Consider the following 17,025-nt stretch of genomic DNA (forward strand, 5'->3'; position numbering starts at 1 on the left):
CAACCACCGCAAATGGAAGTAAATTCTGTGGGAAACACTTGCACTCATGCTCTCTCTCTCTCACACACTCTCTCTCTCTCTCACACACACACACAAACACACACTCTCTCTCTCTCTCATACACACACACACACTCTCTCTCTCTTTCATACACACACACACTCTCTCTCTCTCTCTTTCATACACACACACACACACACACACACACACACACACTCAAACACACACACATCACATCATCTCCATCATCATCTTGGTGAGTCTAGGGTGGGTGATGATCTGTTTCCAGAATGTTCTTGGTGTGGCTGTCGCAAACAAAGCAACCTTCCATCCTGCTCTCTCTCTCTCTCTGTTCCATCCTGCTCTCTCTCTCTCTCTGTGTGTTCCATCCTGCTCTGTATGTGTGTGTGTGTGTGTGTGTGTGTGTGTGAAAGGAAGACTAAAATTAGGTGTTTTTTCCTAATCATGCATTTGTTTGTTGTTGTTTTCACAGCCACACCCACTTCAACGCGATACACATCAGAGCGGCTCAGAGCGGAAGATTATAAACTGTGTGAAGCTCTTCTGCTACTCGAAAGTTTCAGAGCGGAAGATTAGTGTGTGTGTGTGAAGCTCTTCTGCTACTCGAAAGTTTCAGAGCGGAAGATTAGTGTGTGTGTGTGTGTGTGTCTGAAGCTCTTCTGCTACTCGAAAGTTTCAGAGCAGAAGATTAGTGTGTGTGTGTGTGTGTGTGTGTGTGTGTGAAGCCCTTCTGCTACTCGAAAGTTTCAGAGCAGAAGATTAGTGTGTGTTTGTGTGTGTGTGAAGCTCTTCTGCTACTCGAAAGTTTCAGAGCGGAAGATTAGTGTGTGTGTGTGTGTGTGTGTGAAGCTCTTCTGCTACTCGAAAGTTTCAGAGCGGAAGATTAGTGTATGTGTGTGTGTGTGTGAAGCTCTTCTGCTACTCGAAAGTTTCAGAGCAGAAGATTAGTGTGTGTGTGTGTGAAGCTCTTCTGCTACTTGAAAGTTTCAGAGCAGAAGATTAGTGTGTGTGTGTGTGTGTGTGTGTGTGTGTGTGTGTGTGTGAAGCTCTTCTGCTACTCGAAAGTTTCAGAGCAGAAGATTAGTGTTTGTGTGTGTGTGTGTGTGAAGCTCTTCTGCTACTCGAAAGTTTCAGAGCAGAAGATTAGTGTGTGTGTGTGTGTGTGTATGAAGCTCTTCTGCTACTCGAAAGTTTCAGAGCAGAAGATTAGTGTGTGTGTGTGTGAAGCTCTTCAGCTACTTGAAAGTTTCAGAGCAGAAGATTAGTGTGTGTGTGTGTGTGTGTGTGTGTGTGTGTGTGTGTGTGTGTGTGTGTGTGTGTGTGTGAAGCTCTTCTGCTACTCGAAAGTTTCAGAGCAGAAGATTAGTGTGTGTGTGTGTGTGTGTGAAGCTCTTCTGCTACTCGAAAGTTTCAGAGCGGAAGATTAGTGTGTGTGTGTGTGTGTGTGTGTGTGTGAAGCTCTTCTGCTACTCGAAAGTTTCAGAGCAGAAGATTACTGTTTGTGTGTGTGTGTGTGTGTGTGTGTGTGTGTGTGAAGCTCTTCTGCTACTCGAAAGTTTCAGAGCAGAAGATTAGTGTGTGTGTGTGTGTGTGTGTGTGTGTGAAGCTCTTCTGCTACTCGAAAGTTTCAGAGCAGAAGATTAGTGTGTTTGTGTGTGTGTGAAGCTCTTCTGCTACTCGAAAGTTTCAGAGCGGAAGATTAGTGTGTGTGTGTGTGTGTGAAGCTCTTCTGCTACTCGAAAGTTTCAGAGCGGAAGATTAGTGTGTGTGTGTGTGTGTGTGTGTGAAGCTCTTCTGCTACTCGAAAGTTTCAGAGCAGAAGATTAGTGTGTGTGTGTGTGAAGCTCTTCAGCTACTTGAAAGTTTCAGAGCAGAAGATTAATGTGTGTGTGTGTGTGTGTGTGTGTGTGAAGCTCTTCTGCTACTCGAAAGGTTCAGAGCAGAAGATTAGTGTTTGTGTGTGTGTGTGTGTGTGTGTGTGTGTGTGTGTGAAGCTCTTCTGCTACTCGAAAGTTTCAGAGCAGAAGATTAGTGTGTGTGTGTGTGTGTGTGTGTGTGTGTGTGAAGCTCTTCTGCTACTCGAAAGTTTCAGAGTAGAAGATTAGTGTGTGTTTGTGTGTGTTACTCTTCTGGTTTCAAACGCAGCTCAACGCTGTTCTAACACAAATCGGAATCCTAGCAGGCCATTACTCATTATTTTATGGTGCAGCCACCAACGCGGCAAATAACGGCCTGTCCGATGAAGCGCTCAAAACTCTCGGCCGTGGTCCTCCGACGCCTATCACTCTTATGTCAGAAAGTCTCTCTGATCTGAGGGAATTAGCGCACCTCGCGCTCTCCCGTCGAATTTGTTCGCGTGGTCCTGGCTATAGGGTCCCTCATCTTTAACGCATTTTTTGGGGTGTATTGCGGAATCCTGCACGACTCCTGCCTGCGCAGTTGACTCCTGCACGATCCCACAAATCACTTCAGGACCCTGGCCAGAGACTTCGCCAAACATGCTTTTCTATTATGCTATTATATCTGATTGCAAATTACGGAATGTGAACTAGTGAATTGTTTGTATAAGTGTCCACCATAAAAATACTGACTGGGAGAATCTTTTGTCATTTTTAAAAAGGTGATGAGTTGTAGTGGTAGTGGTGTGTTCCCTCACGTTAGTTTCTCCAGGTTGCAGTGGGGATTCTTGAGGAGCTCTGAGAGATGCTGAACACACACACACACTCACACACACACTGATGTTAGTTTCTCCAGGTTGCAGTGGGGATTCTTGAGGAGCTCTGTGAGGTGCTGAACACACACACACACACACTGACGTTAGTTTCTCCAGGTTGCAGTGGGGATTCTTGAGGAGCTCTGAGAGATGCTGAACACACACACACACACACACACTCACACACACACTCACGTTAGTTTCTCCAGGTTGCAGTGGGGATTCTTGAGGAGCTCTGTGAGGTGCTGAACACACACACACACACACTGACGTTAGTTTCTCCAGGTTGCAGTGGGGATTCTTGAGGAGCTCTGAGAGATGCTGAACACACACACACACTCACACACACACTGATGTTAGTTTCTCCAGGTTGCAGTGGGGATTCTTGAGGAGCTCTGAGAGGTGCTGAACTCCTGCGTCATGTAGCGTGTTCTCACTCAGGTCCAGTCTTGTGTAGGTCATGAAGTGTTGCAGCTCTGAACAGAGCAGAGAGCTGAGAGGTTTGCTGTTGGTCAGGCATGTTTCTCTGTCTGTTGCTGAAGCAGAGGAACACATACAGAGCTGCAACTCCTGGATGCTCAGATGCACAAAGCTGAACACCCTCCCCTGGTACAGCCCAGCCTCCTCTCTGAAGATCTGAGTACACACTCCTGAGTACACTGATGCTTCTGTGACGTCAATGCCACACTCTCTCCTCATAGAAGATCAGATTGCCCTTCTCCAGCTGTTGGAAAGCCAGTTTCCCAAGTTTGAATATCACCTCTTCATCAGTCTCTTTTCTCTCTTCATCCGTCTCTTTTCTCTCTTCATCCGTCTCTTTTCTCTCTTCATCTGTCTCTTTTCTCTCTTCATCCGTCTCTTTTCTCTCTTCTCTTTTCTCTCTTCATCCGTCTCTTTTCTCTCTTCATCTGTCTCTTTTCTCTCTTCATCTGTCTCTTTTCTCTCTTCATCTGTCTCTTTTCTCTCTTCATCCGTCTCTTTTCTCTCTTCTCTTTTCTCTCTTCATCTGTCTCTTTTCTCTCTTCATCTGTCTCTTTTCTCTTTTCTCTCTTCATCTGTCTCTTTTCTCTTTTCTCTCTTCATCAGTCTCTTTTCTCTCTTCATCTGTCTCTTTTCTCTCTTCATCTGTCTCTTTTCTCTCTTCATCTGTCTCTTTTCTCTCTTCTCTTTTCTCTCTTCATCTGTCTCTTTTCTCTCTTCATCTGTCTCTTTTCTCTCTTCTCTTTTCTCTCTTCATCTGTCTCTTTTCTCTCTTCATCAGTCTCTTTTCTCTCTTCATCAGTCTCTTTTCTCTCTTCATCTGTCTCTTTTCTCTTTTCTCTCTTCATCCGTCTCTTTTCTCTCTTCATCAGTCTCTTTTCTCTCTTCATCTGTCTCTTTTCTCTCTTCTCTTTTCTCTCTTCATCCGTCTCTTTTCTCTCTTCATCAGTCTCTTTTCTCTCTTCATCCGTCTCTTTTCTCTCTTTATCTCTCTCTGTGTACTTTTCTTCTTTGGTGCTTGTCTGAATAATCAGGAAGGTGATGGATACTTGAGTGAGAGTCCTGGTCAGTCCTATTTGGTCCGATTCACTGTATAGCCACACTGGCTGTGATCTCTCTGCCACACTGGCTGTGATCTCTCTGCCACACTGGCTGTGATCCAGCAGAAGACTGGAATGTGGCACATGATGTAGAGGCTCCTGGATGACTTCAGGTGTGTGATGGTTCTGCTGGCCAGGTTCTCATCGCTGATTCTCCTCCTGAAGTACTCCTCCTTCTGTGGGTTGCTGAATCCCCATATTCAGAGCAGAGGGAAGCAGATTCGCCTTGATGAGGTTTGTCAGCAGCATGTCCACTGAGGCTGGCTCTGTCACATCACAACACCTCGGGTTGGAGAGGAAATCTAGAGGGAGTCGACTCTCATCCAGACCATGACCCTGTGGTCTGAACTGGAGAAGATTCTGGAATTAGTTATTTCTAAGAAAAAAGTCTGAATAAGCTCTATCAAACTGAGTTTCTCCTCCTTCATCAGGTTCAGCTCTCGGAAAGTAAGAGGAAATATGAAGTGGACTTCCTGATTGGCTGTTTCTTCAGCCCAGTCCAGAATGAACTTCTGCACAGAGACAGTTTTCCCATTGCCAGCCACTCCCTTTGTCAGCACTGTTCTGAGGGGTTTGTGTTGTCCAGATAACGGTTTAAAGATGCATTTGATTGGTTTGCCTTCTGCTGGTTCTCTCCAGGATGCCCTCTCTATCTGTCTGACCTCATGTTCATAACTGACCCTCCTCCTCCTCCCACCCTCTGTGACGTAGAGGTCTGTGTAGATCTCTTGGAGGAGTCTGGGGTCTCCCTGATTTGGTACTCCCTCAACCAGCTGCTGAAACTTGCTCTTCAGAGTAGATCTGAGTTTCTCATGGATCTCTGCCTCCTCTTGTGTCCATCTGGATCAATGACAGAATCACACAAAATACACTCATGAACATCATCATAGAACACCTGGGGAGAATAACACACACTTGAACATCATCATAGAACACCTGGGGAGAATAACACACACATGAACATCATCATAGAACACCTGGGGAGAATAACACACACTTGAACATCATCATAGAACACCTGGGGAGAATAACACACACATGAACATCATCATAGAACACCTGGGGAGAATAACACACACATGAACATCATCATAGAACACCTGGGGAGAATAACACACACATGCATATTAATAATAGAACACCTGGGGACAATAACACACACTTGAACATCATCATAGAACACCTGGGGAGAATAACACACACATGAACATCATCATAGAACACCTGGAGAGAATAACACACACATGAACATCATCATAGAACACCTGGGGAGAATAACACACACATGAACATCATCATAGAACACCTGGGGAGAATAACACACACTTGAACATCATCATAGAACACCTGGGGAGAATAACACACACATGAACATCATCATAGAACACCTGGGGAGAATAACACACACATGCATATTAATAATAGAACACCTGGGGACAATAACACACACTTGAACATCATCATAGAACACCTGGGGAGAATAACACACACTAATAATAATTGTTATGATGTTTTGTTGTCATTATGATGTTTTGTTGTCATTATGATGTTTTGTTGTCATTATGATGTTTTGTTGTCATTATTCCTTAAATGGTGACGATCATCATCATTGAACTCATTTAAGGGATAATGACAACAAAACATCATAACAATCCTACTATATTCCTACAATATTCCTACAATATTCCTACTATATTCCTACTATATTCCTACAATATTCCTACTATATTCTGAGTTTATTTCATCAGAAACAGAAACTGCCGACCACCATCATGGAGGTCATTTAATGACACTGACAGACACAGAAACTGATGACTACAGACACAGAAACCGATGATTACAGACACAGAGACTGATAATTACAGACACAGAAACTGTCTGATGATTACAGACGCAGACACAGAGACTGATGATTACAGACACAGAAACTGTCTGATGATTACAGACGCAGACACAGAGACTGATTATGACAGACGCAGAAACTGTCTGATAATTACAGATGCAGACATAGAGACTGATGATCACAGACACAGAGACTGATGATTAAAGACGCTGACACAGAGACTGATGTCTGGTGGCACGAGGAACAATATGTAACTCTTCCCTGGCACAAGAGAAGGAGGCCTTGAACTGGGTTTCAGAAACAATTGTGATATATTGGAGTCCGATAATCCCACCTGTTCTCAGCCGGAGGATCACTCTCCCGGAGTACTGAAGGCAGATCCATGGAGTCCTCTCTCTTCACGAACACACTGCTGGAGAATGAGATGTCTTCAAAATCAACAACACACACCAGAAATCACCAACACACACCAGAGATCACCAACACACACCCACCAACAAACACCAGAGATCACCAACACACACCCACCAACACACCAGAGATCACCAACACACACCAGAGATCACCAACACACACCCAACAACACACAGAGATCACCAACACACACCCACCAACACACAGAGATCACCAACACACAGCAGAGATCACCAACACACACCAGAGAGTTGCACCAGACTGGAAATGCAATAGAGCATGAAGTCAAAACCACAGGCCTGTTATACATACTGTTACCACAATATAAAACACACACACACACACTGCATCTCGGGCCTAATGCGGGTTCCAGAGCCCATCCAAATCAGTGGAACGTGGGAATTATCCTGCCTCCAACTAAAAAAAGTGCGCTGGAATGCCTGTCGAAGGCGAACTCAGTATCAGCTTAGCGCGGCGGTCGTCCATGTTTTCTGTTTACGTTTCACTTCAATTGCCTGGAACGCTTTGAAGTCGGAGCTAGTATACTTCAGGTAGGATAAGTCCCACGTGCCATTGCTTCGTACGGGCACTGGAACGCAGCATAATAACTGATGTATGGCCACCCGATGGCGCCATTTCACTGCACTTGACATGACCATAGACAAAGAAAGGGCATGACAGAGCTGCAATTAGGCCAGAAGTGCAGTACAATGGCACCATCTGGTGGCCATAAAATATGTAACGTCTAAATGTGTGTTTAGATGTAGCCTCACTCGAAAATGTGCGCTGTGTTTTGAAGTTGGGGTTTCCGATTCTGCGTAACGTTCTTTCTTGAGGGCATATCTCAAAAAGACTCAGTAAACTGGAATGGTCCACATCACGCTTAATAATAGGGCTATTTTTCTTCCAGCCTAGCGCGGCTGCAGTCCATAAATTCAACATAAACACACTCAAGAATCAATCCATCCTGCAGTCCAAAGTCTGTGCACCTGACAAAAAGTATTCCATTAACCGAAGGGGAAAGATGCCCCAGTAACCGAATTGAACAAATAAGCTAGATGAAGCTCGCCGTGAGTAGGTCGGGCAAACGTCAGTACTTCCTTGAATACATGGAGATTCCAGCTCTGGAAGCGGGTGTCTTATCGGACCAGTGGCGGACCGTGCGTTCAGTGGTTAGGCCTTCAATGAGGACTATAATAGGGGGGCGTTCCGGGGGGGGGGATACCCCCCAAAGATTTTTTTTTGCATTTCAGCGTTAAAATGTGCAATTTCCCAGCATTTCACGGTGGGGGGAAAAGCTTTCTCTTTCTCACGCAAATCTGTGTAGGCCTACCACTCTAGAATCTTCGTTAGACAAACAATTAATGTTCCGAGCTGAATTCCGCATTGCTTAGATCTTTATTAGGCGAATAGCACCCGACCATCATCCTTATCAGCAGCAAAGTGAATAGGCTGCTAGGCTAGGCTACTTATTTATCACCCATATTCATTAATCTGCTGCCTGCTACTGTCTGGTGAAGACGTGCAATTTAGTCCATGTCATATTGAAAGTGAACAAGTGCGCTCAAGTATGGGTTTGTGCAGACTATGAAATATTTAGTCTATCGGTTGTCTAACTTATGTTAATGACTTGCACGCACATACTGCCACAGGTCTACAATGAGGTGTTCATTTAATAATTTAATCTGACATCAGCAAACTTGCTTCAGACTGTTTGTAGGGCTCTCCTACTTAGCTGTAGCTTTAACGTTAACGTTACAGTGCAACTGTTTTAGGTTGTGCTGCTGCTCTGATTACTTAAAAGCTAATGTGGAACTACAGTAGGCTATCCTACAGTGTTTGCCAAACGTACTTATGAGAAAGTTTCTCAACAGAAAATGCTAAGAAAATTTCTCAGCACACCACCATGATATTAAACATAAAAGTCAGAAAATGTATTGTAATGTAATGTAATGCCCTATGCTGCTACTACTGCTTGTTTCCTATTTCATAATGTCTGATGGCCACGCCATTGATTTCACCAATAATGTCCACAAAACACAGATATATAGTCAGACTATAGCAGGGCAGGAAACCAAGGCAAATGACAATTTTCACATAGATGCCGATCCAGACAGCTTCACCAAAGCCACATCAACTCACACACAACTTTAAGCTAGCATACAATAGCTTACTAGTATAGTAACCAAGCACTGCGGTTTGCAAGCAGCACAAAAACACTTTTTATAAAGAAAAGGGCCAGATTACAAGCATGTACTGTATTACAAACACACTTTTTATAAAGAAAAGGGCCAGATTACAAGCATGTACTGTATTACAAGTCTATGTTATCAAATAAACATGAAACAAAACTTACCAATTCCTGCATAGGCTACTGACCAGCTACGTGCAGAGCTAGCTGACATTATGTGCATCTTGCTAACATGTAGTCCAGTTGACACTGTAACTTTACATGATATAATATTGCTTAATGAAGGCTTATCAATATATATTTTTTAAACAAAAACGGTCAATATACTGTCCATAGCTATAACCAAAGCCATGCCAGTGTGACATGTACTTTTCCAATGAATGTCAGTCTGACTGACAGAAGATGCTCACGAAGTTCCTCAAGTCAAATAGATAGCGTCAAAATTTGTGATGTCACAGAATTTGGTGCAACACCGGGTATGCAGGCCCAGCTGCAGTCAGACCTGCCTTCCTCGCCAAAATAGGTCGATTTGATTGGCTAATCAGTCAGATGTAGCCATCAATCAACCCGAATCCAAACATAAGATCAGAGAATGTCTAATAGACAGGCTCTGATAAGATTTCTAATGGTTGCTTAGATACCGAAAACGCAGTGATTCCTTGTGAAGGCCTGATGCGGCCCTTAACAAGGGAAGACACGCGATTGGACAAAAATGTATCGCACGCCCTCACTATTTGTTCACACAATCTGTCAATCAAATATAGCGGACAGCGGTAGGATATGTTTAGCCCATAGACTGTAAAACATAGTCAAGAACGATCGGGGAGGAGAAGAAGAAGCGAATAATAAATGGTAAAGTAAAATGTTATTAAAGACACTATTATTTTTCATTCGTTTGAAAATAGTTAGGCCTTCAGAGAAGGCCTTGAAGGCCCTGACGGTCCGCCACTGGATCGGACTCAAGCGACGTCTCCTGGGCGGAAGAGATTTCGCTCAAAGCTGAGAATACAGAGGTACATAAATGTCACATGGTGCTGTATTTTAGAGTAAAACAATGCTCGAGTAACTTCTTGTCTTCTTAATAAGCAATTGGACTAATGTCAATATGAGTCTGAAGCCGTTATTGTAAGGGAAAATAACTACATGTGTGTTACTTTTAAAAACGCTGGGTTAATCTGTCCCTTCTGAACAGCAGGTGGCGCCATGCAAAACGTGTTACTTGCAATCTACCAGTAAACAGGAAGAAGAAGAACGGGTGTCTGAGCAAGATGGCGGCGCTCGCAGCGTTGAGGGGTCTGGCGCGGTGTTCTCCGCTCTTTAGGGATGCTTCTCTCTTCCCGCGAGCCGCACGATGCGGTGCCGGTAGATCCCTGTGTTCCGCGGTTCAAGGCAACGGTGAGTTCACCGGACAGGTCCTCTGAAGAGGCGGTTACATCTGCTGACCTTGCAAATGCCCATGCGCACACCCGTAGCGTACACACGCTGAGATTTGTTTCTATCTTAGAAAAAGCTAGGCTACACCATGGACGTTATTTCTCTCTCTCTCTCTCTCTCTCTCTCTCTCTCTCTCTCTCAATTCGATTCAATTAAATTCAAGGTTGCTTTATTAACATGACTGTAAGTACAGTGTTTTTTCTCTCTCTCTCTCTCTCTCTCTCTCTCTCTCTCTCTCTCTCTCTGTGCGTAGATGCTGTGTCCTTTTCGGATCCTGAGGTCCAAGAGTTGCTGAAGAACATGACGGGGTGTGATGTGGAGAAAGTCTTTAGACCAGTCCAGCACGCAGCCCTGAAACCACCTACATACAAACTACTAACAGATCAACAGCTACAGGAGGTACACACACACACACACACACACACACACACACACACACACACACACACAACAGTCCAGCACGCAGTCCTGAAACCATCTGCATACAAACTACTTACAGATCAACAGTTACAGGAGGTACACACACACACACCAGTTCAGGCCAGCCCTAAAGCCACCTACATCAAGCTGTGTGTGTGTGTGTGTGTGTGTGTGTGTGTAGGCAGTGGAGCAGGCACGTCGACAGGCTGAGGAGCTACTCCGGATGCCGCCTGAGCTGGAAGAGCGAGCGCCCATCTCTGACCTTCTATCCCATGATGCAATACTGGAGGGTGCCGATTCCGCCAAACTCATTTTCACCGACATCACACTCAATGTCCCTCACAGGGTAGGTTTCTCGCGTGTGTGTATTTTATTTAATCCTTATTTTGCCAGAAAGGTCCCATTGAGAGACACAATCACTACGTTTTCATGCCGAGAGTAAACGGTTTTGAATCAGTTTATTGGTCAAATTACGTTTTTGTAGGCATAACTAGGCTATTGTTGATGCATAACATTTCATAACTTTACAGTCTTGAAACAAGCAGTTTCAACAACACTGACAGATGTTGGCATCGCAAAAAACGTTTGATCAGCATTGCCCATCAGATCCAGGGGGTGGGATACTTAAATTGATCACATAGCCTACCGCTGAAAAGACAGTGAGCTTCTCCTCGAAGTCTGATGGGCACGACTTCTCTGAATGACAGTCCATTGAGTCGCGTTATTAAGGCTTTGAAGTCGGTGTGTTTAGCTCTTTAGCGATCTTCGCCTTCAGTTGTATGACAGCTAGTAGTAAGCTAATAAGCTTACGCTTTTACGTTTTGAAGTGATATATTCAAACACTCTCCTGTCGATCTCTTGGAAGCGCCCATGGATTTTCCCTTTATGTCCGCCGCGGATATATGACAACCCCACACTGCAAAACACTGCTTATCTAATAAAATCTAATAATAAAAGTTGTATTGTTTTCAGTATAAAGAGACTTATCTAGTGCTTTCTCGTGAAATCATTTGATTTCATTTAAGAAAAGTTTGACTTGTTTTAAGACATCTCATCCTGAAAACAAGCAAATTTGTCTGCCAGTGCGTTAAGCAAATTTGTCTGGCAGTGCGTTAAGTAAATTTGTCTTGATAAGACTCCTTAAAATAAGTCAAAGTCTTCTTAAAACAAGTCAAAATGATCTTTCGAGAGAGCACTAGGTAAGTCTTTTCATACTAAAAACAATACCAAATAGATTTCTTGATCTTATTATAAGATTAATAACACTTGATATCGGTATTGAAAGAATAATTTTGGTATTGTGACTACACACACATGCGCACACACACCCATGCAATGTAGACTTGTGAGCTGCATACAATGTGAACACTTGACTCTTAAATCCGATCTTAAGTCCCGCTTAAGTCACACACATGGTGGGTGTGTGTGCGTCTATTCCATGTTTATCTTATACCAATGCCATTCAACGTTTAACGTGTGTGTATGTGTTCAGGAGCGCTTCATGGTGGTGCGTGAGCCGTCAGGCGCCCTGAGAAAAGCATCATGGGAGGAGCGTGACCGCATCCTGCAGATCTACTTCCCCAAAGACGGCCGCAAGCTCACGCCGCCGGCACTTTTCGAGGAGGACAACCTTAAGGTGTGTGTGTGTGTGTGTCTGAGTGTGTGTGTGTGCGTGCGGGTGACGAACTACTGTGACAAACTACTGTGTGTGGCCCCTGTGTATGTGTGACAGTGTGTGCGTATAGATGTTGTGCGTGTGTGTGTGTGTGAGAGTGTGAGTATGGATGTTGTGTGTGTGTGTGTGTGTGTGAGAGTGCGAGTATGGATGTTGTGTGTGTGTGTGTGTGTGTGTGAGAGTGCGAGTATGGATGTTGTGTATATGTGTGTGTGTGTGTGTGTGAGAGTGCGAGTATGGATGTTGTGTTTGTGTGTGTGTGTGAGTGTGCGAGTATGGATGTTGTGTTTGTGTGTGTGTGAGTGTGCGAGTATGGATGTTGTGTGTGTGTGTGTGTGTGTGTGTGTGTGAGAGTGCGAGTATGGATGTTGTGTGTGTGTGTGTGTGTGTGTGTGTGTGAGTGTGCGAGTATGGATGTTGTGTTTGTGTGTGTGTGAGTGTGCGAGTATGGATGTTGTGTGTGTGTGTGTGTGTGTGTGTGTGTGTGTGTGTGTGTGAGAGTGCGAGTATGGATGTTGTGTGTGTGTGTGTGTGTGTGTGTGTGTGTGTGTGTGTGTGTGTGTGTGTGTGAGAGTGCGAGTATGGATGTTGTGTGTGTGTGTGTGTGTGTGTGTGTGTGTGTGTGTGTGTGTGAGAGTGCGAGTATGGATGTTGTGTGTGTGTGTGTGTGTGTGTGTGTGTGAGAGTGCGAGTATGGATGTTGTGTGTGTGTGTGTGTGTGTGTGAGAGTGCGAGTATGGATGTTGTGTGTGTGTGTGTGTGTGTGTGTGTGAGTGTGCGAGTATGGATGTTGTGTGTGTGAGTGTGTGTGTGAGTGTGCGAGTATGGATGTTGTGTGTGTGTGTGTGAGTGTGCGAGTATGGATGTTGTGTGTGTGTGTGTGTGTGTGTGTGTGTGTGTGTGTGTGTGTGAGTATGGATGTTGTGTGTGTGTGTGTGTGTGTGTGTGTGTGTGTGTGTGTGTGTGTGTGTGTGTGCGCGCACGCACGTTAGGTGTTATTGTTGCACTCTTGTAGCAGTTAGTTTTGAGTGAACTGCAGGAAATCATGTGTTGTGTATGTGGTGGAGGCTTGTGTGTGTGTGTGTGTGTGTGTATAGGTAGCTGTAATTGTCCTCCTCCCCCACAGATGGCGCTGAGTTTGTGCGTGTGTGTGTGTAACTGTAATCCTCCTCCCCCCCCCCCCCCCCACAGATGGCGCTGAGTTTGTGCGTGCGTGTGTGTGTAGCACGACAATGTGACGTCAAAATTGCGTAATTTCCTCTGTCGCACAAGAAATTTCAGCCTCGCGCAGGCAGGTCGTGCACAGGAGATTATTTTTCAGGTGCGCGCGACAAGCACGATGAGCTTGAAGCCAAGATCAGGGAGCATGCGTTCCTCTATACAGACATACAGTAAACCACGTTTAGGCATTTCATATAACCTAGCCAGGGGCGCCTTAACACCACCTGAGGCCCCTGAGCTATGGAGGTTTTGAGGCCCCCCGTTGCCATTCGCTCGGTGCGCACATATCAACCATCACCTCATGACGCTACCTTTGATACACTTGTTCTATTCGCTACAACCATACAGCGCATACAGCGAAAATCTTATGGAAAATGCTATAGTCTGCGTGTGTGAACCAGTTTGCATATATTTTGGTTAAGATAAAATAAAAGATTTATAAACGAGTCGACGGTGATCTTTTGGCTCTCTGCCGTTTATTGAATTTCAAACGGAAGGGTAAGCTACATATGGAAATGGACAGAACAAACATGCGGCTATAAGCCAGATAAGCCTTGTATTAAACTTTTTATAGCCTACACATTTATCAACATTAGAGGGTGTATATGTATTTCAAACAAAATGTCATTAACATTCTGGATAATTCCAGGTTTAAGCTATAGTTTGAGGCTACTATAGCCGAAAAAACACGTCTTAAACTTAAACAATTTTTTTTATATAGAAATCCATTCAATAGTGCTGGTTATAAAAGATGTATTCATTTCAGGAATCTATCATAAACAGTGCTGGTTTTAAAAGGTGAATTGATTTCAGGAATCTACTATCATAAACAGTGTGGGATATAAAATATGAATTAATTTCACTCAGGCCAAGGATATCAGAAGTGCTTTCTCCGAGTCTTCCTAACTGCAAACTCGTTGATTGTGTCATGAAAGTCCACAGCCCGAAGAATGTCATACTCGGTGGACATTATGGTGAGATGGTTCAGTCTTCCCTGTTGCATGGTTGCTTTTAATGAGGGCCAGTTTGGAGAAAGAGCGCTCTCCGCGTTGGTGACTGCTAAGGTTAGGTAAAGGAGTAGTGCTATGTCCATGTTTGGAAACACAGTTTGCATGCCTCTCTTCCTTAGTAGTTTCAGAAGATCGCCTGCCGATGCCGACATGGTTAGGTCTTTTCACACATACTCTTGAAACTGAATAGCTTCCTCTACAAAGTCTACCTCCAGATCAATGGAATATTTTTCTTGTAGTCTCGATGCTGAGAAACGGAGGTCATGTGAGGACGTTGTCATAAATGTGCTTAAAAAGCCAAAGCTCTGCACTGCGCTGTTGTATGCCTGGTACCTCCTGTCCAGCTCCGCCACCAGCCTGTCAATTACAACATTATAAACACACACAGAAAACTTGCGTCGGCCTGGCAAATGGCAATCTGGCACAGATGACTCGTCGGGCTGTTTCTTCCGTATTTGTATCCGTTGTGTGTCTGCTTTGTAGACATCTGACACTGTTTGGAACGTCTTTGAGGCTGCAGTTTCAAAACGATCAAATTGATCGCGTAACCCCGCAACATATTCTCTCAGTGACCGGACCAGGCCAGGCCTAAAGCGTTGCACAAGTCAAGGTTAATTGCCTGTAGAGCAACGCTCACTTCGTGGAAGCGCAGGAGAATTTCATTCCACATATTGCAAAGAAACGCTGTTTCCAGCTTGTCCATTTTTAATCAGTGTTTCATCATTTTGTGTTGTTAAGGTCTGATGTGTATCATCAGTGATGACCCGTAAAGATTGCTGGATACCCGCATAATTCAAACACAGGGCTTTGGTGGCATCTGAGTGAGCTGACCATCTTGTATCTGAGTTTCAATGCCCTTTTCATTAGCCTGTAAACCAGCAGTGACAACCTGCCAGCGTGACGTTGACTTGGAGAAGAAGTTGAAGAGTAACTGGACAAAAACGGAAAAATTTGTCTGTTTCGTCGCAACAGTTCGCGCTATTAATCCCCACCAAGTTTAGCATGTGCGCGGCACAGGGTATCCACTCTAGTTGTCACTGTAACAAGGCATTTAACAGAGTGTGGACTTCCTCTGAGGGGACACACAAGCACATTTCCGAAATGGTAACTACTTGGGTAGTATGGAGCTTATAGCTGAATTCAACCCTGTCCTTAAAGGGACACCAGGCAAGCCTGATGCTTTTTCTCTACGAAACTCCCCCTCGCTCGGACTGAAGCTCTTTTCCTTTTCTTTGCGTCTTCCGTCAAGGGTTTTCGCTGCTTCTTAGCCGGCTCTGCCATTATACACACGTTTGCAACAATCGCTAGCGTTTCGTTAGCCTGCCTCTGTGCTGTAAACTGATCCTGCTTCAGTCGGCGGGTACGATACACTGAACTTGCAAGCGGGATATTCTTCCTACAGGCAGTAGAGGCGGGCCAGTGGGTTTATGTCTTTGATACAGAACTGCAACCCTTTGTATGTACCCGACATGCTTGCGTTGTCGTAGCATTGCCCGCGACAGTTTTTAATGTCAATGTCCAGATTTTGTAACACACTCAATACAGAGTTGAACAGGGATTCGCCTGTGTGGGCAGTAATGGGCAAAAATGTTAAAAAACGTTCTTCAATATCTCCCTCTGGGGACACATAAGGCATGATAAACGTGAGTTGGTCAATGTGGGTGACATCAGGAGTGGAGTCAACGCTAATAGAAAAGTATTTTGCATCCTTTATACGAGTGACTATTTCAGCGAGGTCTTTTTCTCCCATTAGCTCTATAAACTCCTCACACACGTGAATCGACAAATATGAGGGATTTCCCCTGCTAGGGTTAGTTAAGTGGTCCTGAAACTGAAAAAGTTTGAGAAACACTGTCATAGGCCAAAGTATTAATGTTTTACTCCGCCTCGCTAGATGGCGATATGCACCTAACACAACACATTCCCCAAACAGACTCTCCATCTTAGCCATAGCTAACTTGCTAGCGAACGTTCCATATTAGCTTACTTGCTAGCAAACTTTGCATCATCAGTCTAACTAGTTAAATAGTTGACATTACATGATGAACATTTTTGTATGGACATTCTGGGGGATGTTAATTTGTATGAGAGAAGCTTCAACTTCTGGGTATGTAGCATTGTGGCATAAAGCTTAGGTAGTTAGCTTGCTAAATCTGGCAGAAATCTCCAGTGTTCTTGTTCCATGTAGTTTCGTGTTGCAGCCACAGGGTTGCAGCAACAGCATGTAGACTAGCCTACAGGAAAGCTGTCGCGTATGAACTCATTCGGAATATTTTGAAAACATAACAGCTAGATATTCTGTCTTCTCATTTTGTAGACGAAAATGAAGAGAGATTTTATCTTAGTTTTTATTTCATGCAAAACATTTTAGTCTCGTCTTTTTTCGTCAACAATAATGCATCTTAAGATGGTCTTAGTCAGTGTTTCAGGACATTACTGCCGTCTCGTCATCTTAGTCGTCTTAGTCATGAAAAAAAAGGTCGTTGACGAACATATTTCCTTC

The 17,025-nt window shown here is 44.2% G+C and overlaps 2 protein-coding genes across 5 annotated transcripts in view; one reads left to right on the top strand and one right to left on the bottom strand.

Annotated features, from left to right (window-relative positions):
* Positions 1 to 4,146: 4,146 nt before the first annotated feature.
* On the bottom strand, positions 4,147 to 9,304 carry LOC121684050 (protein NLRC3-like). 3 transcript variants are annotated; one of them, XM_042063982.1, is made up of 3 exons: positions 8,928 to 9,304; positions 6,492 to 6,566; positions 4,147 to 5,154 (listed from the first exon to the last, which is right to left on the bottom strand). In XM_042063982.1, the coding sequence occupies exons 2-3, from the start codon at positions 6,539 to 6,541 to the stop codon at positions 4,617 to 4,619; spliced, it is 588 nt and encodes a 195-aa protein (XP_041919916.1). In that variant the 5' UTR covers positions 6,542 to 6,566; positions 8,928 to 9,304; the 3' UTR covers positions 4,147 to 4,616. The 3 variants fall into 3 exon arrangements, with proteins under 3 accessions (XP_041919916.1, XP_041919914.1, XP_041919915.1); XM_042063980.1 differs by having other exon boundaries at positions 6,492 to 6,569; positions 8,928 to 9,303; XM_042063981.1 differs by lacking the exon at positions 8,928 to 9,304 and having other exon boundaries at positions 6,492 to 6,584.
* A 282-nt stretch (positions 9,305 to 9,586) lies between these two features.
* The window catches only part of mrps22 (mitochondrial ribosomal protein S22), an 11,318-nt gene continuing 3,879 nt past the window's right edge, over positions 9,587 to 17,025 (top strand). The window contains exons 1-5 of one of the 2 annotated variants that reach the window (XM_042064640.1): positions 9,587 to 9,775; positions 9,955 to 10,157; positions 10,450 to 10,595; positions 10,798 to 10,962; positions 12,109 to 12,252. In XM_042064640.1, coding sequence (XP_041920574.1) covers positions 10,031 to 10,157; positions 10,450 to 10,595; positions 10,798 to 10,962; positions 12,109 to 12,252 — 582 coding nt within the window. In that variant the 5' untranslated portion in view covers positions 9,587 to 9,775; positions 9,955 to 10,030. The remainder of the gene's footprint in view (positions 9,776 to 9,954; positions 10,158 to 10,449; positions 10,596 to 10,797; positions 10,963 to 12,108; positions 12,253 to 17,025) is intronic. The other variant, XM_042064641.1, reaches the window with a different exon arrangement.

This window comes from Alosa sapidissima, chromosome 15 (genome assembly GCF_018492685.1).
Source record: "Alosa sapidissima isolate fAloSap1 chromosome 15, fAloSap1.pri, whole genome shotgun sequence".
Classification (NCBI taxonomy): Eukaryota; Metazoa; Chordata; class Actinopteri; order Clupeiformes; family Clupeidae; genus Alosa; species Alosa sapidissima.

What these genes read in the sequence shown, in the direction of transcription:
- LOC121684050 (XM_042063982.1), bottom strand. Translation starts at nt 6,541, where the DNA reads ATGGATCTGCCTTCAGTACTCCGGGAGAGTGATCCTCCGGCTGAGAAC. An exon ending in GATCCTCCGGCTGAGAACAG is followed by an intron (nt 5,155 to 6,491) that starts GTGGGATTATCG and finishes TCATTGATCCAG; the next exon opens with ATGGACACAAGAGGAGGCAG.